At 37.5% G+C, this 26,912-nt stretch overlaps 1 protein-coding gene across 40 annotated transcripts in view; it reads left to right on the top strand.

The window, feature by feature from the left end:
* The window catches only part of macf1a (microtubule actin crosslinking factor 1a), a 352,243-nt gene that overhangs the window by 322,967 nt on the left and 2,364 nt on the right, over positions 1–26,912 (top strand). For 21 of the 40 annotated variants that reach the window (XM_087295922.2, XM_087295909.2, XM_087295921.2 and 18 more), the window contains 24 exons: positions 1,755–1,910; positions 1,997–2,194; positions 3,251–3,379; positions 3,869–4,051; positions 4,426–4,581; positions 5,640–5,846; positions 6,321–6,440; positions 6,523–6,692; positions 6,790–6,949; positions 8,246–8,440; positions 8,790–9,062; positions 10,871–11,059; positions 11,153–11,264; positions 12,127–12,281; positions 13,265–13,427; positions 13,521–13,675; positions 13,750–13,824; positions 14,479–14,496; positions 16,724–16,841; positions 17,236–17,298; positions 18,734–18,766; positions 21,334–21,545; positions 23,728–23,841; positions 25,782–25,887. In XM_087295922.2, the coding sequence (XP_087152048.2) occupies positions 1,755–1,910; positions 1,997–2,194; positions 3,251–3,379; positions 3,869–4,051; positions 4,426–4,581; positions 5,640–5,846; positions 6,321–6,440; positions 6,523–6,692; positions 6,790–6,949; positions 8,246–8,440; positions 8,790–9,062; positions 10,871–11,059; positions 11,153–11,264; positions 12,127–12,281; positions 13,265–13,427; positions 13,521–13,675; positions 13,750–13,824; positions 14,479–14,496; positions 16,724–16,841; positions 17,236–17,298; positions 18,734–18,766; positions 21,334–21,545; positions 23,728–23,841; positions 25,782–25,887 (3,460 nt within the window). The remainder of the gene's footprint in view (positions 1–1,754; positions 1,911–1,996; positions 2,195–3,250; positions 3,380–3,868; positions 4,052–4,425; positions 4,582–5,639; positions 5,847–6,320; positions 6,441–6,522; positions 6,693–6,789; positions 6,950–8,245; positions 8,441–8,789; positions 9,063–10,870; positions 11,060–11,152; positions 11,265–12,126; positions 12,282–13,264; positions 13,428–13,520; positions 13,676–13,749; positions 13,825–14,478; positions 14,497–16,723; positions 16,842–17,235; positions 17,299–18,733; positions 18,767–21,333; positions 21,546–23,727; positions 23,842–25,781; positions 25,888–26,912) is intronic. The other 19 variants (XM_087295932.2, XM_087295934.2, XM_087295899.2 and 16 more) reach the window with 12 other exon arrangements.

Raw genomic sequence — 26,912 nt, 5'->3', positions numbered from 1 at the left:
AAATTGTAAATTTTTTTGTAATTGTCCACTTCCAGAGGTTGGAAGTGACAAAGTTGAACAATTGTATCTAAACTACACAGCAAAAATGCTCTTCTTTCTTAGGGCTCTATTTTAATGATCTAGGCTCAAAGTCTAAAGTGCATGGCATAAAAGCATTTAGGGTGTGTCTGAATCCACTTTTGCTATTTTAAGGATGGAAAAATACCCTCTGCGCCCTGGCGCATGGTCTAACAGAGTTGTGCTTATTCTATTAATGAGTTATGGGTCTGTTTTGAGTAAACTGTGCACAAAACCAATCAGAGTCTCATCTCTCATTCCCTTTAAGAGTCGGTTGCGTTGTGCCATGGCACATTAGCTATTTACATGGCAGGAAAACAGTTAAACAGATCATCTGCGACCCTCTGCAAAAAAAACAGTTATATCCAAACACACGTCCTATTCTTATGCCCCATATGGTGATGCAAACGTCTCCAAAATCCGATCTAAACTTGTTTTTATTAAAAAAATATATAAATATGCATATAATGAATAATACTGCTAATAATGATAACATTTTATAAATGCAAATTGTCACGAATAAACTGAAAAAAGCCCCCCAACATGAAGAAGGCATGAAGGCAGTGGTTTTTATATTCATGTAGTAAATAATAATTTTTGTAATATTTAAATTCTTTGATTTTCTTTATCTCTACAGATATTTGTGAATTGCTTTACATCCTGTGTGTATTAAGCAATGTGTAAGCGTTTGGACCTGCATAGGCATATAGCTAACGTGCGCTGCGCTGGACTTTAGACCTGCTTATAGGTGGTCAATGGCGCAGTTAGTATTTCAGTTCCTCAAAATAGCAGTGTGCCAACAATGCGCTTTAACACAACTCTATTTTAGTCCAGCACAAACATGAGTCCACAAAGTGGTGCAAATGGATTTGCCATTTAAACAACATGGTGCAAAACATTCAAATTAGGGTTGCGCTGGTCTAAAATTAGCAACAAATTGCGCCAAACACACCTTGCACCTTATTGCACCGGGTGTATGATAGGGCCCTTTGAGTTTTTGTCAAAATATTTCAACATTAAAAAGCATTTTCTGGAAAAGCAAAAAATATTGTCTTGTTTTCAAAAATAAGTAAAAATTAAGTGAGTTTTTCTCTTAAGACTAGCTGAATAAACTGCCAATGGGGAATAGTTAAATAGTCTTATTTCAAAGTTTATTTTATTTACGCCGCTGGCAGATTATTTTGCCCATTTTAAGGAAAACTCACTTAAGACAGTATTTCTTTGCTTTTCTAGAAAATCCTTCTTGATTTAAAAATATGTTGGTATTTGGGCAAGACAAAAACAACTAGAAAATACTATTTTTTGCAGTGTATACAGCCTCAGTGGTATAGATTTGTAGAGCACAAATGAAAAGCTGCTCTCTGTATTAAATAAATAAAATATATTATAATATAGTGTATTAAATATCTCTATTAGATTATTTAATAATAGTAGTTTGAAAGATAGGAAAAAGATCATACATAGAACCAGGCATAGATTGTGCCCACAAAGAGATAAAGAATATTGTCAAAAATGGGCAAAGCAGATGAATTAACACAAATGTACCCCAACTGTATGAATGATCTATCATTAAATTTTTAAACTATAATATAAAATGTAATGTAAATTCAGTCAAACAATTTTAGAACCACTGTTGACATAATAGGTGACGTTACTATACTTGATTGCATTTTGAGTCTTTCTTTTGTCTCTTTCAGCACAAACTGGAGGGTGCCCTGTTGGCTCTTGGTCAGTTCCAGCACGCTCTCTCTGAGCTGCAGTCTTGGCTCAGTCACACTCACGCCACACTGGATACCCAGCGACCCATCAGCTCTGACCCCAAGGCTATTGAAATTGAGCTGGCTAAGCATCACGTACGACACACTGGGGCTTCATTTTTTGAAAAACCCTGCTTATTTTAATTTCAAAGTAAAGTCCCTTAACAAGCTATCCTCTGTAGGTTTTGAGAAACGACGTGCTGTCCCATCGGTCCACAGTGGAGACGGTGAACAGCGCAGGCTCTGAGCTGCTGGAGTCCAGTCCTGGAGATGAAATCAACCACCTGAGAGACCAGCTGGATGAGCTGAACCGCAGCTGGAAGAACCTTCTGCTGAAGACTGATGAGAGGCAGAAGCTTTTGGAAGCTGCCCTGCAACAGGTGCTCAGGCTATTACTACATCATTATGCAGAGATCAGACTGAATGCATCAGCGAATAAAGTGCATTAGCATTTGTCTTTAGCATTTGCAATGCATTATAATCACGCTGATTTAGTCAACTTATGCACTATGGAGGCTTTCTGTTAAGCTGAGTTCAGACTGCATGATTTTAGCCCTGATTTTGACTCGCTGACAAATGAATCAAAGGCAAATGCCAGACATCACAGGCAAATCTGTGCTCGCTCACGTGAGAAACAATCACACAGTGTTAACTACCAAAGGCGCGATCAAATATTTGACACGCTAAATATCTGGAGCTGTCTGCGATTCAAATCATGCCGTGTGAAATGAGTTCTGATTAAACAATAACATTGGCAATCACCTACAGTAAATAAGAAAGCAGCATCCACTGTTATGGGTATCTGCAGGCCAGCGGGAGGATGAGGGAGAAGTTTAAAGGGCTCATTTTCAGTTTATTTGGACCCGGTGTAAACACAGCAGCGACGAGACGCTAGCCCAGATAATCATGCAGTTTGAAATCATCCGTGACGCTACAACTAAAATTGTGCAGTCTGAACTCGTTTATCGTTTACATAGTAATATCGCAATCGCATCTCAGGATTATATGATTTATTAAAGATTACAAGATAAAGATATTATTATTTTTAAATCATTTACACTACGATGACCATGTGGTTTTACCTTTGATTGTTCAGAAAATTGTTCAGAGCACAATAAAGCCCTGTTCATTTCTCTTTTATCTTTGCTCTGTTCTATTTATAAATGCTTGTATTTTATTATGATTCATACAGATGCACTGCTTTGAAAAAAGACTAGATCATTCCAATTTATCTAGAAGAATGAAATGTTTCCAAATATGAAATGATATTCATATCTCACTATATATTGCAGAAAAACTAAATATTGCAATGTCAGATTTTCCCAATATCGTGCAGCCCTATTTTCTGTGCGTAAACAATGGCTCTCTTTAATATTGTAGTACAGGTGTCGGATCAATTAGCTCATTGTCTTTCCTCTGCATGGTTTCCTTGTCAGGCGGAGGGTTTCCATGGAGAGTTGGAGGAGTTTCTGCAGTGGCTCAGACGCACAGAGAGTCAGCTGTCTGCTGCCAAACCCACAGGTGGCCTGCCTGAGACCGCCAGAGAGCAGCTGCAGCAACACATGGTACACAAAATGAGTTCACCTCTAGACGACATATTAGATAACAAACCACCCTTAAATACACAACCTATAGCAATCTCACATTGTATTCTATTTTGCAAGCCTGATGTTTTAGTTTTAGTTATGTACTAATATTGTTTTAAATAACATAAATCATTTTAAAACTGTGCTAGCACTTTAGTACCAATTCTCACTATTCTTTAGTTGAATATTACTTGCTTGTTATTTAGATATTGACTCTTTATGAGTACTTATAAAGTATATACTACATAATCTTATTCTTTCTCACTAATCCTACCCAATACCTAAACCCAAATACAACATTAATAACCATTAATGAGCAGCATATTGGGAGTTTATTGAAGCAAAATACTCATGGTTATTGGTTTATTAATAGCGATAATTTGACCCTAAGATAATGTGTGACCTAAGCTTTTAGTTTTTGTTAAAAGTAAAACTGTTGCTTAATCATGTTGTGTGCTCTGTTTGTAGGAGCTCCAGGCTCAGTTGGCCCAGCGAGGTGAGCATTACCATCGGCTACTAGATCATGGAGAGTCCATTCTGCTGGCCAGAGGAGGTGAGGATGCTGGACCCGGTACCACCCAGACACAACAGAATCTGGCCATGCTACAGAACAAGTGGGCCAGTCTCAATACCAAAATGGAAGACAGAAGGGTAAGGGAACTGAATGACTTTAATTACATGTTTATTGATTAATTAATAGTTCATAAAGTATCTTGTTAACACTTTAGTTTAAGTGACGAAACTCACTTTTAACTACCTGCCTATTATTAGGATACTGTACATATAAAGTACATATTCTAGATTATATTTTTCTTTATCTGTAATCCTGCCCAATATCTAAACCCAACTACTACCTTAATAACTAGCTACCTTATTAAGCAGCAAATGAAGATTTTATTGAGCTTAAAGTTATAGCTAATGTTTTATTACAAGTGGGAATTTTACCTTCAAATAAAATGTGACCAGTGTCTTATTCTGCTTTCCAATGCTAACCTTTCTGCCTCTGTGTCTTTCTCTTTGCACAGGGTAAACTGGAGGAAGCCGTTTCACTGGCGACAGGTTTCCAGTCCTCTCTGCAGGACACTATTAACTGGCTGACACAGGCAGAGCAGACTCTCAACATGGCCCAGCCACCCAGTCTCATTCTGGACACTGTGCTTTTCCAGATAGATGAGCACAAGGTTGGTCACAAATAATTAGTCTGTAAAATATTTGTACGCTATATTATTCTCTACTTTATTTAATGTTTATGTAAAATTATTTTGCATAAGTTTCTTTCAAAAATGTTTAAAACAAACTCAGGGTCACAAAATTTTGACCTAGTATTAGTATTTGAATACACCAATGCCCGGTGCCGGTCAAAGTGACATAGTGAAGTGAGTAAGACTCGTAGTAGTGAAAACTTTTGATGCAATGAACCTGAGTTTGAATTCTTTAATACAATAACACTTTGTCTGTTTTTTTTACCACCACAAAGTTTGTGAAGCCATTTACTTTAAATATATGTTTATGTAAGACTGTTTTTATGGTTAGGGGTAGATGTAAAAAGGACTTTATTGTCACAACAAGGCGGTATACATTTAATAAATATTCTCATTTACAGTATGGTATTATTGCATACTGTTTTATAAAGCATTAAGGGGATAGTTACTTACTTTCCTTCATGTGGTTTTAAACCTTTATGAGTTTCATTGTTCTGTTGAAAATAAAGAATAACATATTTTAAAGAATGCTGGTTAATGGCAACTGACATCCATAGTAAGGAAAAAATATTAGTATGAAAGCCAATGGGTGCCAGCATTCTTTAATAATGACTGATTTAATTTTGAGGTGAACTATCCTTTTAATATTGAAGTGCAAATCACATCCAAAAACATTTACATTTAGTCATATAGCAGATGCTTTTGTCCAAAGCGACTTACAATTGAGGAGGAATTCAACAAGAAGAAGCACAATACACAAAAGAAGTGCTAATTATTTAAAGGACCTATTTGTCTTCAGAGAATCAAGTATATATAAAATACACTTATATATTTATGGATTTTAGTGTAAATAGAGTATATTGCCATTTTTACTTAGTGTAAATTGCACATTGCTAGGAAAATACTGCAATTCCTTTTTATTAATGGCATCTGTTACTATTTACACCTGCTGTAAATAACCACTGCCAAATGTTGAATGGTAGTGTACATATGTGTTGATTTGAAAGACTTGAGTCCCTTGTTCTTGTGTATTGCAGGTGTTTGTGAATGAGGTGAACACTCACAGAGAACAGGTTCTGGCTCTGGAGAAAGCTGGCTCTCAGCTGCGTTTCGCCAGTCTCAAACAGGACGTGGTTCTCATCAAGAACCTGCTGCTGAGTGTTCAGGCCCGCTGGGACAAACTGGTACAGAGATCACTGGACAGAGGACGCCACCTGGATGAAGCACGCAAGAGAGCCAAACAGGTCAGTTTTGCTTTTCCTCACTCTGTCTTAGACATATTCGAAATTCATTAATCTTAGGTGATGTTCATTTGTTAGCTATTGCTTATTAATGCTTTAAAATCGTAGTTGTTATAAGTCATATTTGTTTTATCAAATGAAGTTATTATTTAATAAAATTGTTGTATCTTTAAATTTAATTGTATTTTTACGGTAAAGTGTTGCCTATTGTACTTTATTATCCTTTTGGAATTTAATTTGGTTAAAATTTGGTTTACTCTGAAAGTCTATTTGCAATAAAGCAATTCAGTAAGTATTTTTTGTTATTTTACCTATAAAAGTAACTTCTTTGATGAAACTATATGTGATAACAGCATATATTGTGCTAAAAGCTACAGCGATTAATCTCAATAAGAAAATCTGATACCGTCATATGTCTACTCTGGTTTGTTATGATCATGTCCTTCTCTGTGTCTGACATCTGACAATCTTATCTAGTTCCATGAGGCCTGGAGGAAGCTGACCGACTGGTTGGAGGAAGCAGAGAGCAGGCTGGACTCTGAGCTGGAAATCTCTAATGAGCCTGACAAGATTAAAATCCAGCTGGCCAAACATAAGGTACCATTAATGTGATTTGGTGAAGCTAAAAACTTTTAGAGTAGTCTCTAACGCCCTCTGTCTGTTAATATCTGTACTGCAGGAGTTCCAGAAGTCTCTTGGCTCCAAGCAGCCGGTTTATGACACCACAGTGCGTTCAGGGAAGGCCATGCGAGACAAGGCCACACTGCCTGCAGATACGCAAAAACTGGACAACTTGTTGGGTGAAGTCCGAGACAAATGGGACACAGTTTGTGGAAAGAGCGTAGAGAGGTGAGAAAGTCTGGAATAAGATTTAAGAGTTACATCATTTGGGAAATGGTTGAACGATGAAGAAATTGGAAATAATATGGGGTTATCTTCTCTTCAGGCAACACAAGCTGGAGGAAGCCCTCCTGTTCTCTGGTCAGTTTGCGGAGGCTCTCCAGGCACTTGTTGACTGGCTGTACCGTGTGGAGCCTCAGCTCGCAGAGGACCAGCCAGTACATGGAGATCTGGATCTTGTTTCCAACCTCATGGATTGTCATAAGGTACTGATGTTGTTCAAATCCTGATATTTTTTAGAAATTAATTATAGCGTTAATTTAAAAACAGTTTAAATCTTCAACAAATCTTAATACCGAGTTTGTAATGTCAATATATACTCACATTTCTTTAAAAGGATTTTTTTATACAGTTATGCATACTAGCTATGTTTCCATCCAAAAATGCTAATTAAATTGATGTGCATAACTGGAATATCGCAAATAAGACATGTTAGTAAAGCAGCGTTTCCATCTAACAAGTCGCAGAGAACAAAATCGTCACTTCCTGATAAACTGGCACCAAACATTAAAAGTAAAAGCAAAATTTGCTGTGGTAGGAGAAGCTGCGCGGATCTTTTCTTTATTTGATGAATGACTTGTGCCTCAGAAAAAAACTAGTGGTTGTGTTTGAAGGCGTGAGACACTAATACTAAAATGATTAAGGCATTTTAGATTGACCAAAACAACATTTCAGATGTTTTACAATGTGCTCAGCCTGCTGCATTGTCCATTCCTGCACTTCACAGAATCTCTTATAATGAAATCACATGACCTTTTAGTGTGCATACTGGAATTTGTTTGGTAAAAGGGTTTCAATCGTAGTTTATGCACATCTTTTCTTGTTGAATAAGAAGTTTATCCTACTCAGTTATGCGCATGTTTTTATACACATTTTCGAAAATTATGCATGCTGGCATTTCAATCAACGGGTGTCTTTTTATGCGCTCATCCAAAATGCGCATAAAAATAGGTGGATGGAAACATAGCTAATGACACGAAACTCTAAAGGAGTATTTAATATGTTTTCAGTTGAATTATTTATCCTGTTACAACTACACCACCTGCAACTTACATCCTTTTTTTGTCACTATTATAACAGCTTCAGTTTTTTGTAGTATTTTCATTATAATTAGGATTTGTTCAAGTTGCTTTACATGCTTAACTTGAAGTTAGTTGAATTGTTAGTGCTGGAAAACGTAAGGGAAAGGTGATGTTTTTAAATGGTTACCTAAAAAGTGCATGAAATGAATTAAGATGAGACCTATTTTGGTGTATGCATCAAATCACTTTAAAAAAGTGATTTTATACACATAAAAAGCACATTAAATGACACGTTAAAATATGGCTCAAATAATTTTCTATTATCATTCACCCTCTTTCAGCATTAATTCTAAATGCAGCTTAAAAAATGTGAAAGTGCTGGAATTTTCCGCTGCATTATTAATGCAGTGAGTACATTTGTCCTAAAGGACATTTCTGAGTGGGAAAGATCCCAACACTGCTGTTTTTATTGCTCTGCAGGTCTTCCAGAAAGAGCTGGGGAAACGGACCAGCAGTGTACAGGCTTTGAAACGCTCTGCTCGAGAGCTGATGGAGACCGGCCGAGATGACACCGCCTGGGTGAAAGTTCAACTGCAGGAGCTGAGCAACCGCTGGGACACCGTCTGCGCCCTGTCCGTTTCAAAGCAGACGCGCCTCCAGCAGGCTCTTAAACAGGTACGGCTGACCCTTATTTACACTTCTATTGTAATGCTTTTGAAAGACGTCTGTACTGCTCAGCAAGCTGATAAAAGAAACAATAAAGATAAATAAATATATGCAATCAAAACAACATTATATATTACATCAGTTTAAGTTAAATGCGATTGATTCCTGGAGGGGCGTAACGGACATTTTAAAAGTGGGGGGAGGGCAGCTGAATGAGATCCAAAAGTTTACTTCCATATAATTATTATTAATCACCTTTCTAAATCCTCTGACTCTAAAAGTGAGGGGGATATATTCTCCAGTCTCTGAGCATTAGTGCAGTGTTAATCTTTTATTCTGACTCTGTGTTTTCCTGCAGGCAGAGGAGTTCCGCACAGCTGTTCAGATGCTGCTGGAGTGGCTGTCAGAGGCCGAGCAAACATTGCGTTTTCGGGGCGTCCTGCCAGAAGAAGCAGAGACTCTGCAAGCTCTATTGCACACGCATCGAGATTTCATGCAGACAGTGGAGGAGAAGAGAGTGGATGTGAATAAAGCTGCTGGCATGGGCGAAGCCATTCTCGCTGTGTGCCATCCAGACTGCATCACCACTATCAAACACTGGATCACCATCATCAGAGCTCGCTTTGAAGAGGTAAAACACTATCAGAGATGCGCCATCAGAACTCTCTCTATGCCTATGGTCAAAACTAGCATGAGTCATACACAAATTAATGGCTGCGTCCAAAATCACATACTTCCATACCTTATAGTACACTAAAAACAGTATGTGAGCTACGCTATCCCATGATGCATCATGGGAGAATTCATGAATAGGAGTGAAGTGACGCAACTGATGCAGGTAGGGCCTGTGATAATGAGAAATGGTTGATGTAGTAGGTGCGAGTTCCATTCATACTACTCTCATTCGTATTGTATAGAACGTACTTTTCTAACGGTCGGGTGGTAAATTCAAATACAAAAGTAGCACAGAGTAGTAGATGATTTCAGACACAGCCAATATTTCAAACATATATCAAAAAATTATATTATATCATGCAATCTCAGGCTAATTAGTATCTTATTTTGTGACTGGTTTTCTACCTCATGTTTTGGCATCACTGTTATATATAAAACAATTGTTATGTGCTAAAATGCATTTGTTTTAACATATACAAGCAGCATTTTAAGGCTCGTACACACCAGGACGCTTTTCGTTTGCGTTAGTGTTTTTCCGAGACGTTTTTCCGGATTCAAACCTAAACTATTTTCACTGGCGTCGATCAGAAGAGTATGCTAAATCGCTCCTTGGTGTTAGATGGCGCTACACAACTTTAAGCTTCTGACACCCGCTTGTACAAAGAAGAAAAATAATAAGAAAATAAAAAAATAAGAAAGTTAACACACTTGTTGTTAAAGTTACTGGCAATTCAAATGGATATTGTTCACCAGAGCAATAAGCAGCTCCACGTTCATATCGCCTTTGGGCATCGTCTTCAATGTGCGTTCTCATTGACAGTTTTGGGCTTGAGCACCTCAAAGTGCTGTTTACTGTAACTTCAGCAGCTCCATGCACATGAACAAAAGTGCCAATCTGATTGGTGAAGAAGGTTTTGATGCGGCGCATCAAAACAAAACAAAAAAGAAAAATGAGCATAAGGCCTTTCTTAAAAAATTACACTTTTACGGCTGGCATTTTGTGCGTTGGTGTGCATGACTACATTGGTGCCCTTTATTTAGTCAAGAGGCGTTAAACGTCAACAGAAAATGTGAGCAAAAAGCGTCCCGGTGTGCACAGGCCGGGACTTCATATTCTGTCACCCTGGCTTAATATTAAATGCATTCTTTAGTGCAATTTCTTACGACTTGATTTTGTCTGTCAAAAATCAAGTTTCTTACGACTTGATTTTGTCTGTCTTTTTTTTCTGAGGGTAACAGGACTGACATGAAATCTGGGGAAACTGATTTAATTACTTATTACACACATTTTTAATTTTAAATAATTATTATTTTACATAAAATATTGTATACTTGAGCCAAAATCATTGCTAGTCAAAAAGAATATGCAAATGCAAAAAAAAGCAAATTGTAATTTGCTAACCAAATGTCCTGCTGTGTAATAAAAATGATAGCAAGGAACAGGCCAAAACCTTATCCTTATCAGCATAAATTTTAACGAAATTAAATGATATTTTATTTGCTTTAATTCAATTTTATGTTTAAAGTCGATGTGAAATCAAAATTTACAGTTTATGTTTTGGTAATCTTAGTCCGACCGTTTTCTTCTGTTTATAGTGGCGGTCATACTGAAATACTGAAATCACATTTTAATAAAATTCACTTTAATAAAATCGCAAATGCATTTGTTGTTAGTGATGCAAAAGGCACCAATTTTATGGGCTGACCCATAATAAGTGATTTAAAAGGGTTGTATTATACAAACACCACATGTTTGATGTACAGGTGCTGACGTGGGCCAAACAGCACGAGCAGCGCTTGGAAACGGCTCTGACTGAACTGCTTAATAACGCTGCACTCCTGGAGGAACTGTTATCATGGCTGCAATGGGCAGAAACCACACTGGTACAGCGCGACACTGAACCCCTTACACAGGACATCCTGCAGCTCAAGACACTCATCACTGAGCATCAGGTGAACACATGGCACTACATATTCTGTCACTCTGGCTTAATATTAAATGCATTCTTTAGTGCAATTTCTTACGACTGGATTTTCTTCCATCAGGTGTTTATGGAAGAGATGACTCGAAAACAGCCTGATGTTGACAAAGTGACTAAGACATACAAGAGGAAACCAGCGGAACATCCCAGCAGCCTGTCGGACAGAAAAGGAGCCCGTAAGGAACTTTATCATCAAAACAAAACCTTTACATTCACGACTGTTCAAATGCTTGGAGGTGGTGTGATGTTTAAATGTTTGATAGAAGCGTTTTATGCTCACCAAGACATTATTTATTTGATCAAAACTAAATTACAACAGTCATTTTGTGAAATATTAATGTTTAAAATATTTTTCATATATTGTAAAATGTTACTTTAATGTCATTCTTTGATAAATAGAATTTTTGGCCAATATACCTTTTATTTGACGAAAGTACAAAGTAGTTAAGTGGTTCCCAACTTTTTTGTCCATAACAATATGTAACTTTTTAAAAGACGTTAATAGTTGATTATAATTTTAAGGTTAAGAATGACAGTTTTATATTTAAATAATCATATTTTACTCAGTTTTTACCTAATGGATTTAATGGTCAATAATTATTACCAAATAAGCTATTATTTTTTACTCACTTTTCAACTAAAAATGTAAATTTTATAGAATATTAAAATATTCACATCTGATTTATATCACGTTTTCAAAGATGAACACTTCTGGTTCTTCAATGACATTTTTGACTTGTTGAAGATTAACAAAGTAAGCAAGTAAGTAAGGTATATAATGTAATTTAGTTGTTTTAGCTTATTCTATTGCTTGTATTCTCCTATTTTTTATTATTTTATGTCTTCTTGTGACCTCCTCGTAAATTTGCTCATCGTGGGCCCTGGATAAATAACCAATCAAAAAAAAAAGTTGTTAACGCTCACGTTAAAAACAATTGAGCACAGTTACAAAGCAATTAAGACATTCATTATGCGTTCATGCAGAACTTGTAGAGTACTGTGCTATTCTGAGCAGATTTTTCTCTGCCTTTCCTGCAGGTAAACACCAGCAGCAGCAGCAACAGCATCACTCCGTGCAGGTGACGGGTGGTAATCCTCGCCTCACTCAGCTCTGCTCCCGCTGGCAGCAAGTATGGCTGCTTGCCCTCGATCGCCAGCGTAAGCTCAATGATGCCCTCGACAGACTAGAAGAGGTACAACATGCAACAATCTCTGTGTACTTGTGGTAAATCAAGAAGGAATGCACTGAAATAAAAATTTTGGGCCAAACATGAAAAATCTTAAGGCACTTGACTGAAAAAACTTTGTCAATTATTTATTTAAATTAGTTATTTTATTGGCTTGTGTTTTTGTTTAATGGATATAAATAAAGTTATTGATTAAAAGTCTTACAAAACTACTCGAGGAGTCATTTTTTTACCAGCATTGCCATGACAGCACAGTAGCGTTATTGCAAGCGGCAGGGACAAGTATACTACATAGAACTGTCCTGTCTGTGTGTTATTTGAGCAGACTTTGCATTATATGCATAGATCAGTGCATGTTCATGAGTGGAATATGTTGATCTATGCATTATATGCATAGATCAGTGCATGTTCATGAGCTATTTTGAACTTTAACCATTGCACACTCGACCTCTTTTAATCAGCACAGCGACAAACCTCACTTGTGTGGCCATTGAAATGAATAGGTTTCATAGCGCAGTGCTTTCCACATCCACTGCGCAATACAGCAGTATCTACGTTTCCATTCACTTATTTTTATGTGCATTTTGGATATGTGCTTTAAAAACGGTTGATGCCAAGATGTGCATACATTTTGAAAATACGCAATACGGTTTTTGTTGATATTTCTTGCCAATTAATCAGGTTCTTGACTAATATGTTCCCATCTAACAAGCTAATATTTAGCTTGTTAGATGGAAATGCTGCTTTAATCACATGTCTTTTATGCAATATTCCACTTATGCGCATAAACTTAATTCACATTTTTGGATGGAAACATAGCTAGTGTTTCATTCTGCTCATATTTGCTGCAGTTTTTCTTTTACATCTGTAAACGAAAATGCAATTTTCAGCCGATAATTTTCGGTGGCCAAAAATTCAGTGCACTCCTAAAATCAGTTGATGAAATCTGTCAGTAAAAGTAAAAGCTCATGATCTTTCTCCACCAACAGCTTAAAGAATTTGCCAACTTTGACTTCGATGTGTGGAGAAAGAAGTACATGCGTTGGATGAACCACAAGAAGTCACGTGTGATGGACTTCTTCAGACGCATCGACAAAGACCAAGATGGAAAGATCACCCGGCAGGAGTTTATTGATGGCATCCTGGCCTCAAGTATGTGCTCTCAAAGTACATTTTTACGTGTATTTTTAGAATTTTAGTCTTTAGTCTAATGCATGGTCTCTAAACTATGCATTACGTTTGCAGAGTTCCCTACCAGCAAGCTGGAGATGACGGCTGTTGCTGATATCTTTGACCGTGATTGTGACGGCTACATTGACTACTATGAATTTGTGGCAGCGCTGCACCCTAACAAAGATGCTTACAGACCCACAACGGATGCTGATAAGATCGAGGATGAGGTGCGGACCCTTTTAAATGATAATGAATTTTTGATGCATTTAAATGTAACTAAATTCAAATGTTTATATTGCAGGTCACCAGACAAGTGGCCCAATGCAAGTGTGCGAAGAGGTTTCAAGTGGAGCAGATCGGAGAGAACAAGTATCGGGTGAGAATTTGGATGTTTAATCCATTTATTATGGCATTTAGAAAGTAAGACTAACACTCAGCAATGCTATGTCATCACCACACCTCCTCATTCAGATCATCCTTGACCCTGCCATTGAAATATTACAATTCTAACCATGCAAGTTATGCAAGTATGACTGGAATAAAGCTGCATCAGCCATTTTGTGTGTTCGCAAAACCACCATAACACTTCACAGCATCATCAGAGTATGTTGTGTGCCTACCACCATCCGACTAATGATCAACCCATAATCCCACTGAATGGTCTTTCATCGCCCAGCATCATTAACCATTGGTTAATGATCTTTGTATTAACTTGTTGCATTGCACAGGCTACAGATCCACGATGCTAACTACACATCCTGATGTCCGTGCATCTTTGTCTGTCTCTTTCTTACTTCACCTGCTGCGCTTTCCTCATTGTGTTTGTTGTCAAGCAACCACCTGCAAGAACTCCATGCTTCACATGGGAAATTCCATTGTGTGCTGTTTTTAGGAATTGTTAAAAGGATTATAGTTATTATACCAAAACAAAAGGTCAATGTGTGTTCATGTCTGTTGTTTCACTCTTTTTTTTCTCTTTCTTTCTTCTCGTTTTATTCCTCCTCCTCCACACGCACCGGACTCATTGTAGTTCTTCCTTGGGAATCAGGTAAAGTGTGAGCAGTGTTTTTGTGACTTGTCCTCTGAAATCTGTTGCCTCTGCGCAGTTCCCATGAGCGCCCGCTGTAGAAGCTTGTCTTTTATTCTGGGGCTTTTTTTCAGACAGCCAGATCTAAATCTGTACACAACAGTTTCTGCATGGGCTTGCTAAGAATTCTCTGTGGACAGGCCACATTCTTGGCTGCTGTCTGAAATGGGGATTTCTTTAGTCCCTTCCTGCTTTCTCAGCGGGCATTTCCTGTCTGGGAGACAAAAATTGCAGTACTATCGCCAAAATATTAAACGCATTTATATATACGCCTTCAGAATCCAGAGGCAGATTTCAAAGGGGTTAGCTTTTGTGTTGTGGTTGGGATGTGCTTGTTTTACTTTATTGAAAATCATTTATCATGATCAGGAAATGGTTCGGATTTACTGCGCTCTCTATTATGATTTTAAGGTTGTTTTGGCTTTTGGTGGTGGAAAACTATCCAACTGCTGATTTCTTGCCTTTGAGAAAATAAACCTTCCACCAAAGCAATTCTTTGAAGTGAAAAAGGACAAACGTCCAGGGAAAAATTCCAGAGAATTGCTGTGGTGTGTGGTGTTTATTGTAGAGATGGGATTTGAGCTGGACATAAATCAAGTAGAATATAAACCAATGTGGTTTGCTGCATGTCGCAGTGTGATTTGCTTTGATTTTCCTGGTGCTTAAGAATGTAATTAGTAGAATTAGCTAATTGTTATATGATTTTAAAGGAATAGTTCACCCATTTTAGTTCTCTTTTTTTCTGTGGAACATAAAAGGAGGCATTTTGGTAACAATTTACAAAAAGGGTGTATTAGTTAATGTTATTTAAAGCATTTACTAGCATGATCAACAATAAACATTACGTTAATTACAGTAATTTTAATTTAACATTTGTTAATGTAAATGAAGTTGGTTAATGTTTTTTTCATGTTAACTCACTGTGCATTAACTAATGTTAACAAGCATGAATTTGTATTCATATAATAATAAATTCCATATGAGTATTGGTTATTATTAGCTCATGTTAGTAAATACATTAGCTAACATTAACTAATGAACCATATTGGAAAGTGGGACTGACATTTAAAAGGTGCTGTATGTAAGTTTTTGAGTCTTCTAAAGCATAAAAATACCATCGTGTGTTGCAGATATTTAAGAAACATGCTAAGTGAACATTCTTGTTTATCTGAAAAAAGCTATATAGTCAGCTATTCTGTTTAGAAAATGTGCATTACATGCTGAAACATCTGTCTTTGTTTTGGTCTTTTAACCCGCCCACTGCAACTTAAGCCAATTATATTTCTCCACCCTGGGTTGCCCTGATGGAAAACAGCGTATTTGATTCATTCATTCAGAAAGTCTCAGTAGCAAAATCCGAAATGAGACGCAGATTCAGGGTTTCACATGAGGGTATTAATTAACAAATAATCTAAATATCATGAATGTAAACAATAGGTGAGCAGGTTACATTGTAAGCCCGTGTCCTAACAACATGCTACGTGAGGAGATTTGCAGTGATGAGCAATTTGCACCAGACGAAACACAACAGAAATTTAAATAAAGCCATTCAGAATAGTGCACTTACTGCACTCCAACCAAATGGTAAGGTTTATAATCTAATTAATACATATTAAACCTTTTTTAACACTATTAAATGTAGATGCTGAATCACTGATATGTATTGGCTCGCAATAAATGTCATGTAAAATGGCATTTAAACTCAAGTATTAGCATTTAACACTGAATAAAGCACATGAGGTGTACCTGAGCTGATCATTGTCTTAGTTCTGTTGTTTACCTGTGAGGAATAGAAGCCGTTTCTAATATATCAATTCGAGATGTGGGTTACAACAAAAACTCCTTTTATTATGGAAAATATTCCTTCTATCGCATACCGTTGCTTTTAGTTAGAACACGGTTTAAACCAGCCTTTAGGCTCGATAGTCAGACTAGCTTCTGTTGGTCCTCAATCTGGCAACCTGCGCTTGCGTGTGTTTTGATCCAGGAATGCAACACCTTCTTCAACCACTGGGTCTCAAACTTACATACTGCACCTTTAAGAAACTGTCATGTATATTTCTTCAGAATTTCTCCTTTTTTCCACATAAATACATTTATTGGGTGAACTATACCTTTTAACGACATTATTAAATTCTCATCTTTTTTTGTTTGTCCTCTTCCTTTTCTGTAATTTCTCTTTCCTCAGTTCGGAGACTCACAGCAGCTTCGTCTCGTACGAATTCTGCGAAGTACCGTCATGGTTAGGGTTGGAGGAGGATGGATGGCGCTGGATGAGTTCCTGGTGAAGAACGACCCTTGTCGAGGTAAGTCTGGCACAACAGCTGAACGAAGCCTGCTCTTTAGGAACACAAGAAAACAGGGTCCCTGGAAGTGCTCAACACTCTGTCAGACAGCATTATTCTTACTCCCATCAACAAGGATTTTGCTCATCATCTTCTTTTCTTTGAGTGTTCTCATCTCTTCAATCCTCTCTGAGTTTACTCTCATCTCATCTTCCATCACTTCCCCATTACATCCTGACCTCTTCCCACGGTGGTTGTTTTATATGCATGGCCTACACATGTGGCCCATTCTCTCTATCTCCCTGTCATCCTCTGTTTTTTATTTTCTACAATTGTAGTGCATGATGCATGTTCCTTAGGTCTCTCCCTCCCTCTTTCTCTGCCCCGTCCCCTATCTCTCTTTCTCTCTCCCCAGTGCAACATCCAGGACTTAAAATCCTGCGTTCTGACTCCAGCAGCTCCATATCATCTCGCATAGGTTGGGTTTTTCTCTCTCCTTCTCGTTCAGATTTTCTTCTTTTCTCTTTTCTCGTTTGGTTTCCCTCTCGATCCCTCTGTTTCACTCACACTTCGTTTGATTCTTTGTTGCTTTGCTTTGCTTTGCTGACTGTGACACTGATCTAACCAGCCCCACCAATCGTGCTTCGAGAATTCTGGCTCAGTCGTTGACATCACTTCCTGCATTTTGACTTCTGATACTTACACGGGCTATACGTATACATTTTCAAATATTGTTTTTTTTGGCACTGTATGCACAGCTTCTAACAAAACCTAAAAAACTATACATTCCTTGACTTCCATTGATGATTTTAAAAAGCCAAAAAGACTGATTCATGTTTATATATATATATTATATATATATTTATACACTTGGGCTTTGGCGCGGTACACTTGTAGAGTGAGTGCAAAACGCGCCAAAGCCAGAAACTGAAAGCGAGACATGACTTTTAAGGGACTGTTTCATATGGATTAATTACTCATTCTCACTGTTCAGTAAACGCAAACTGCCGTAGTTTATTAAAGACTCAAACTCCTCACTGCACGACAGCTGCGCGCCCTCAGCAGACCTCCTCATTCATGCAGAGCGAGGGCTTAATGACTGTTTATGAGCGTCAAAAGTGGCTGATCTGCTCTGCGAATATCTGACTGCGTGTCCCCGCATCCCTAAAGACTGTTTGGCGAAATATTTGACTGCATGTCACTACATATTAAACGACTGAAACGATTTAACTAGAGAAATCTCCAATGTGGTGCTGAGTGAGAGAGCGCTTCTCACTGAACAGCGCAGCAGCGATGACGTAAGTGTGCCGAGGCCCGATTGTGGTGTGAGTGCGGGCCATCGGGGAAGACGGGAGGGGGGACAAGCGTGCTTTGGCCCGGTTCGTAGTGTACCGGTTTTAACTGTAGTTTTAACTGTACCTAGTGTGAGTACGCCCTTAGACGTCAAACGAACCTGGGTGTGGACCAAAAGTGCTAGTGTGAAAGCACTCTAAGTTTCTGGTTGCAGTTCACATTAACAGCTACAAGTGTCACTAATAACAAAGATTTCTAAATTGTACATATAGCCCTTTAATGCAGATTGATATTCAAAAGATTGTGTTTGTATTATTCCCTTTTGTTGCCAAGCAAGAGGTCTTACGGGAAAGTTCGGCAAAAATGTAAATTCACATGTTGTTTCTAAAGATGTATGGTGTTTTTTGAGAAATGTAAAAGAAGATATGTTGAAGTGTTGTAAATGAAGTGTGTTAAATATCTCATACATGTTTGGAACAACTTTAAAGGTGAGTAGATCATGTGTGAATTTTCATTTTTGACTGAACTGTCCCTTTGAAGGGCTCGCGAGTGTGTGTATGTGACTCTTTCTGTGGGATGGTGTGAATGTGTGTTTTCACGTTGTCTCTTGTGTCTCTCAGTGACGGTCACTCCTGGCTATTTCTGCTGCAGAGGTACCTCATCCTTCTCTCCTTTTCCACTTCTTAACTCTTCTCCTGTTTGACGGCATCTGTCTGTCTGTCTGTTCCATTCTCAGCCTCTAATACTATTTGTCCAGCTTGGGGTCCATCCTATCATTGCTGTGTCTTAGTATCTGTCGGGTGCGTGTGTGAGCGTGTGAGGACTATGTGAGGTCTATGTGTCAGCTAGCATCATGCTAACCATCGAAACCAGGCTTGGCCAGGCCTGGGCTTGATTCCTTTCATGTGTGTCCTGGATGAATATTGCAAATGAAAAAGCATCCAGGACCAGGGTGTGGCCAGGCTTGGGGTTTCTAATATTGTTTGAAGCAGCTCTTAAAGAGCAATTACTCATGGAGAAATGAATTACAGGCCCCACCTGCTTTGTGGGGAGGAAATTACATGGTGTGGCAGTTATCAACTACCCTGCTCTTACTGGGTTTGATGGAAAAGCGAGTGTCATGCAGTGTTGGGGAAGCTACTTTAAATGATGAGAAGCTTTGGCAAGCTGCAGTTTCAAAGCTACAGTCAAGTTAGACTTTTGAAAAATGTTCAGCCATACTTCAGGCTACAAACAAAAAGTAGCTACACAAACTATTTAGGGGCAAAATCTTATTAAAGTCGCCATGAAGCAGAAGTTAAGACTGTATATAAAACACAAATATAGAGTGAGAGCATGAGTATTATTTTTAGGTCAGATTAGGTTTCTTGTGGAACAGAAAAGGGGATTAAAAGTGTTAGATCAAAATAGATATAACATATAAAATATAACAGTTGATAATGTGTCATTTAACTTGTCTATCTGGCTCCATGCTGTGTCCTACTGTAACACCACTTTAAAAAAGCAAGAAATTGTCTGTGGTTATAGTTGGTTACTCCCCAACACTGATGTTTTGAGGGCATAACTTTTACCACAGCTACTGCTGCCATTACACACAGCCCTCTCTCTCACTCTCCCTCTCTCCCTCTCTCTCTCTCTCTCTCTCTCTCTCTTCTTTCAAATGAGCTTTATTAGCATGAAAATAATATAGTGATTATATAATACATGTATACATACATTAAAAACCACAAATAAGAAAAAGATAATGTGATTATTAATATATATATATATATATATATATATATATATATAATTTATTTATTTTAAATAAATAAGGGCGACACAGTGGCTCAGTGGTTAGCGCTGTGGCCTGGGTCAACTCCTGACTGGGTCAATTTGCAATTCTGTGTGGAGTTTGCATGTTCTCCCCATCCTGGAGTGGGTTTCCTCCGGGTGCAAGTCCAAAGACATGGGCTATAGGTGAATTGAATGTGCTAAATTGGCAGTAGTGTATGTGTGTGAATAAGTGTGTATAGATATTTCCTGGTATTGGGTTGCAGTTGGAAGGGCATCTGCTGTGTAAAACATATGCTGGAAAAGTTAGCGGTTCAATTGAATGAATAAATATTATAATATAATATAATATAATAACAAAAATAGGTAAATAAATAAATATAAATCCACAACTGTTACTTAATTCGGATGATCCCCCCCCCTCTTTCTTTCTATTCAAATTTAAACTTGCTTTATATTATGACAAATGTTACAAATTTATTGCCAAATCATTTATAAAGTTGACATTAAAAAGAACATGTACAGTATAAAAACATAGTAAACAGTAAATAGTAGTAGTAAAAAGTAATAACAGAATAAACAGAATAAACTGTACATCTAACAATAAACATTTAACATTTTTAGGATAAAACAGTAATCATTCATTCATTCATTCATTTTTTCGGCTTAGTCCCTTTATTAATCTGAGGTCGCCACAGTGAAATGAACCACCAACTTATCCAGCACATGTTTTACGCAGCTGCAACCCTTCACCGGGAAACACTTATACACTCTCATTCACACACATACACTATGGACAATTTAGCCTACCCAATTCGCCTATACCACAATTCTTTGGACTTGTGGGGGAAACCGGAGCACCTGGAGAAAACCCACGCAAACATGGGGAGAACATGGAAACTTCACACAGAAACGTCAACTAACCCAGCCGAGGATCAGATCGGTGACCTTGCTGTGAATACTGCAATTACTGATAATAATAATCAGTATATTTAAATTTCACTGTCTCTCTCTCTCATTCTTTCTTTCAAATTCTGTCTCTCTGCTGGCTGCTGTGGTCTGAATGTTGTGCAAGGGCTGCTGCGTTGGGTATCTGTTATTCTGAATGCTGTGTGGAGGCTTGTGTTGGTTTTCAGTGTTTGCTAAAAGCATTATCAGGCATGACCCTCGGGTGTCCTGTCTGCTGTGTGCACTTGTTTACGTGGTGGGCTGAGGAAGGCTGTGCTTTTTTAATTTTCTAGTGAGTTCTTGTTTTGAGGATGCTTGCTCTGACTCCACTGTTAACTCCCTGCATCGTGTCCACCACGCGCACTGACCGCTTTTAAAGTGGGTTCACCGACTGCAGTGAGCCGGAGGAAGTGCTGACTTTCTCCACTCATGCTCTGCACTGAACCTGGACGTCCATTAAAAAGGTCAACCAGCTGATCTCATTTCTCCTCTTCTGCAGCTCGCGGACGCACCAACCTGGAGCTTCGAGAGAAGTTCATTCTTCCAGAGGGAGCCACGCAGGGTTTGGCGGCCTTCCGGTCCCGGGGTCGCCGGTCCAAGCCTTCGTCCCGCACAGCTTCACCCACGCGCTCGTCCTCATCTGCTTCACACAGTGCCCACAGCTGCGCCTCTGTGCCCTCTGCACCCGCTACACCCACAGCCTCCTCAAGGGTGAGTGACACAACATTACACCACATAAAATCTACACGCTGCCTGATGAAGGAGCATTTTGCATGCTAATTAGACCCAAAAATGTTGCTGCTTGTATTATTCACTAGGGGTGCAGTTTTAAAAAAATCCTTAGTCATTTTGAAAGTGAATATTTTTATCCATTTCTCAGTGAATATAGGCAATGTATTTTGGTGCAATTAAACAAAACAAATAACAAATTTATTCAAATAATGTTTTAGTCATTAAACATATTCAGAAATTGCAAGATAATACAATTAAATTCAAGCAAAATATTGCAAAAATAAATGACAACCTAAAAAAAAATCAACTAAATTGTTCCATTGTTTTGCTTCTCTTGATTTTTGCTCTTTTTTTTAAACATGTTTTTAATATTTTTCAATAACATATCAATTTGGCTGTACTAGTTTTTGGACCGTTATAATAAGTTATTTTGTTAAATAAGCTCCAGATTTAGCTTCAGTACTGACTAATCTAATGCATCTGCACAAGTATAATATTGTATAACTTCCTATTACAAATATGAATTTAAGAGAGATTTATGAGGGGTGTACTTATATATGGTGAGCACTGTATATTTAGGGTATTATTTGATTATTGGCGAGTATCATAACTAAAACCTTAATAAATTAAATAAAAAGTAATAAATTACTGAATAAAAACTGAATAAATTCTGATTTACACATTTACTCAAGTAAATAAACAGAATTAATAATGGGCTAAAAATCTGCAGAATTCTGCGGAAAATCTGCGGAATTCTGCGCGCAGATTCCGTGTGGGCCTAGTCATTTGTCACTAAACACATAACATCATACTTCATATTGAGTGTTTATCAAGGTCTTTCCTCATGTCTACATGTTTCATGAGCATTTGATCATGCGATTGCTTGTTTTATGTTTTCATGTAAAGTTTTAAATTGAAGAATTTAAAAATGCATTGAACTTTAAATATAAAACACATTCAAAAGCTGTGAAAGTATTTCGTAATATTACTCTTTTTGTTGCAGTTTGGTAAATTAAATGCAGTCAAATAAAAGTAAATTAAAAAAAGACATATGTGACCCTGGACCACAACACCAGTCATAAGCGTCCAGTTTTGGAAATTGAGATTTATTATCTGAAAGTTAAGTAAGCAGGCTTTAAATGATGTATACTTTATTAGGAGAGGACAATATCTGTCCATTCGAATATCTGGAATCTGAGGGTTTAAACAAATCTAAATACTGAGAAAATTTCAATTAAAGTTTAAAGACCATTACTAATACAAAATAGAGGTTTAATATATTATTAGTATAAAACATTGGGTCACACATTGTTTTGATGGTCTGTTTGTTGAATTTAAGTTACATTGCAACTAATTCTCATCAGGTTATCAGTAGACTGTTAGGTTGGGGTTAGTGTAGGTTGACATGTAAGTTTCTTATAGTCAGTTAAATGTCTGTTGAAGGAGCAGTATCAGCAGATATTAGGCAGACAGTCTACTAATACTCAAATGACCATCAAAATAAAGTTACCAAACTTTTAAAATGTCTTTATGAAACATGATCTTTACTTGATATTCGAATAATTTTTGGCACAAAAGAAAAATGTAATTCTGACCCACACAACGTTCTTTTCCTATTGTGAAAAATATGCCCGAGCAACACAAGATTAGTTATATGGTCCAGGTTCAGATATTGTAAAAAAAAAAAAAAAAAAAAATGTACTAGATAATGTCAAACGGCAAATCTTTATATGGTACTTTGGGAAAAATAAACTCTCCAATTTCTTGGCCGTTCCGACACATCAGTCTGTCATTTGTCCTTAAGGTGTCTTGAAATTCGTGGTGATGGATGGTATCTGGTGGACGGTTTCTCTGTCTCTGGTTGTGGTGTTTGTTTACATTGTTGTGTGTGGGATCAGGACGTGATCACTGTTGTCTTTGCATGTGAGAATCATATTGTCATCTGTGAGATTTTTATTTGTTCTTTGTCTTTTTGTCCCTCTCCCCTCCCTTGCTTGGAAAATGTGCCTTCCTCCACCCTTACTTTGTGCTCATCTCCACCTACCAAAACACTGTGCTGCATCGCCTTCCCTCTACTTTACTCTTTTTCCGATTATCCTGGCTTCTTCCCACTGCTTTTCCCACTGCTACTTCGCTCCTTTTTTGCTACCGCATTTCCCAGTCCTCCCAATCCCAATCTCGTGGCTATGCCAAGCCCTGGCTGGCACACAGTAAAACTCCAACTCCAACCAAGTGCCAGTCCTGCCCAGAGCACAGCCAGACCCCTGGGCATGAGGTAACGCACTGCCCGCTCCCAGCGCCCCATAACACACTAACAAAAACAAAAGAAGCTTAAAGCACGGCCTGATCACAACAAACGAGAAGAAACTGAGATAGACGAGTCTACGATTAGATTTAGAATATCTAGAGGAATCAATCCTGTATGCTATAATTATAGACTGTAACCTTATGCAGCTTAGACTCCTATAGGAAAACAGACCATTCATTTAATGCTCTTCAAGGAGTTAAGCCCTGTTCACACTAAAGAACCGTAACTATAAAGATACTATATTAGTGTTTATATCCATCCATGATAACATTAAATGTGGGACAAAAACATACTTTTTTGAACTGTAAGTCACTCAAACCTTTCATCAGCTCAACCAAAAAAAAACAATACAGCACAAGCTTAGGGTAAAATCTCAACCTTACAACCGTTACTGAACAGTAACATAAATATGAAACATTGATGTGATTCAGCAGCATTGACTGAAAGCAGAAGAAACATCGATCAGTTTCTGTGCATTTGTGTTTATATCAAGGGTCATTATATTGCATCTGATAACCATCATAGTTTTTATTGTACTTGTTTTTTAATGTTTAGATTTTCTTGTGTTTTTTATTATTATGTTTTGCGAAGTTAAATTAAAACAAAATATATACAGCAGGGAAAATAAGTATTGTCACCATTTTTCTCAGAAATCATATTTCTAAAGGTGCCGTTGACTTAAAATTTTCAATGGATGTTGGAAACAACCAAATAAATCTATATATGCAAAGAACACAAAAACAAATCTTATTAATTTACTCATGAAGTAATGTGCAATAAAATAAAATGACACCGGGAAAAAGTATTGAACACATGAAGAGAGGGAGGTGCAGAAATGCAGTGAAAGTCCAGACAGCAGCTGTAATCTCTCAGTAGTTCTTTAGCAACCCTTTGCCCTTCGTCATTGTAAATTAATATTAGCTGTTTCAGTCCAACATCTACATTATCAGGATGATGAAGATGACACCAGGGTGGAAATTACAGCAAGACAATGATCCAAAACACAGCCAAGGAAAAACTCAATTGGTTTCAGAGAAAGAAAATCAAGCTGTAGAATGGCCTAGTCAATCACCTGACTTAAATCCAATAGAAAATACAGATCAGATTTGACAATACCAACAGAATATTCAAGATTTTTACACTCTGTTGAATTCTGGGAAAAACTCACAACTGAGCAATGTGACTTCATTCTTCATATGAGAGGCGTCTTTAAGCTGCCATCACCAAAAAAAGCCTTTTATATGAAGTTTTAAATACGTTTCAGTTCAGTTTAGTACTTTTCTCCTTGTGTCATTTCATTGTTATTACACAACTAATTTTTCAGATTTTATTGTTTGTTTGTTTTATTCTTTTCTCTGTATTGTTTGGGTTTTTACCAAAATCTGGTTTAATTTCATGTCAACAGCTCCTTTAGAAATTTTATTCCCAGGAAATAAATATGATGTGTTCAATACTTATGTCCCTCGCTGTATTAAACCAACCTAAAAAGATAACAAGTGTAGGATATTTTATGTATTCTATGTTTCTACTTAACTATATTAACCCTGATTTATGCTAAATGTCATTAAGCTACTCTGTTTTATAACAAATACCATCATATAAACCTGAGCCAAACTCCTTTTTACTGTGATAATGAGATTCCATATCAAGCGACTCTATAAAAGAAAAGGATTTTTAGACATGTATCTTTATAGTTATCATCCCTGGTGTGAATGGGCCTTTATTCTGTTAATTATCTAATGACAGATAGCCTACAAAATGGTAGCTGAAAGCAGCTGTATGTTTTGTCAACTGGTTTCTAGAAAACGAAGTCCAGTTACATTGCTAGGCTTGTGTTTTTGACTTATTTTCTGTAGCTACACTTGCAGATCTGCTCTTTGTACTAAATCCTCTCCTCACTTTCACAGGGAGGCTCCACGACTAAGCTGAAGAGACCAACGTTTCATTCCAGCCGCGGCTCCTTAACTGGGGAAAACGGTGGAACACCAACAGCTGCTAAACCCGGACGCTCCGGTACGAAACTACAACACTATAATCAAAGAAGCCTCTATGAATTTATCTAATATGTCATTTGGGGAATCTACTTTGAAACTGTAGCATCAAAAGATACTAAGAAACTATTGTGGAAAACGTAATTAGCTGCAGTACAAGCTACAGAAATGAAGTACTCTATTAGAGCCATGCAAGTGAGAAATGAATGTCAGTGTTTATTTTTTAATTCTTTATGAATGTAATTTAATCAATTAATAGGATTAAGTTTGATGTCTAAATAAGAACATCCTGAAGTAAAAGCTAAAATCAAAAGCCTATAAGTGAATTACAGCACAGTCATGACTTCCACATCACAGTCCTGTAACTGTGTAGACAAGTCTATCCTGAGACAATTCATCAAAAATGATATTTACAGTGTTTCCTCGTTATTCACCAGTTATGTTCTAAAAATAGCCCACAATAGACGAAATCGGCAAAGTAGTCTGCTTTATCAATTACAATTATTATAGATGCTTTAGGCTGTAGAACCCCTCACTACACACTTTATACACTTTTCTCAGATTAATATTTTCACACTTTTCTGTCTTGTGTAAACACTTGCATAGCTTCTATCTTTACGTTGGCCAGAAGTCCAACTTTTTATGCGATGGTTAGCATCTTCCTCTGCCTTTTTGTTGCTACCGCAGGTGCCTTTGACAGTGCAGATTGTTTTGTCGACATTGTGGGGTTTGTTGGGGAGAAAACTTGCAGACATACAGTCCAGCACTTCTGAGTCACACTGCTAGCGATTGAAGATTTTTGTACATTTGGCAAGCTGAATGCATTCTGTACTGTATAGAAGACGCGCCACGGAGGAACACAATGCACTGTAAAAAAAAAAACAAGTCAAATTGCATTAAAAAAATCTGCCAGGCCACGATAGGTGAACCGCGTTATGGCGATGAAGCACTGTATATAGAAAGAAAACACACACTAAAGCTAATTTCTATATTTTATGGCTCATTTTTGTTAGAAATATTTAACTTCCAAATGGCAAACTTTGATAT

This window comes from Danio rerio, chromosome 19 (assembly GCF_052040795.2).
Source record: "Danio rerio strain M-AB ecotype USA chromosome 19, GRCz13ab, whole genome shotgun sequence".
Taxonomy (NCBI): domain Eukaryota; kingdom Metazoa; phylum Chordata; class Actinopteri; order Cypriniformes; family Danionidae; genus Danio; species Danio rerio.
Note: the sequence above shows the minus strand (reverse complement) of the source record. Positions and strands in the feature narration are given on the sequence as shown.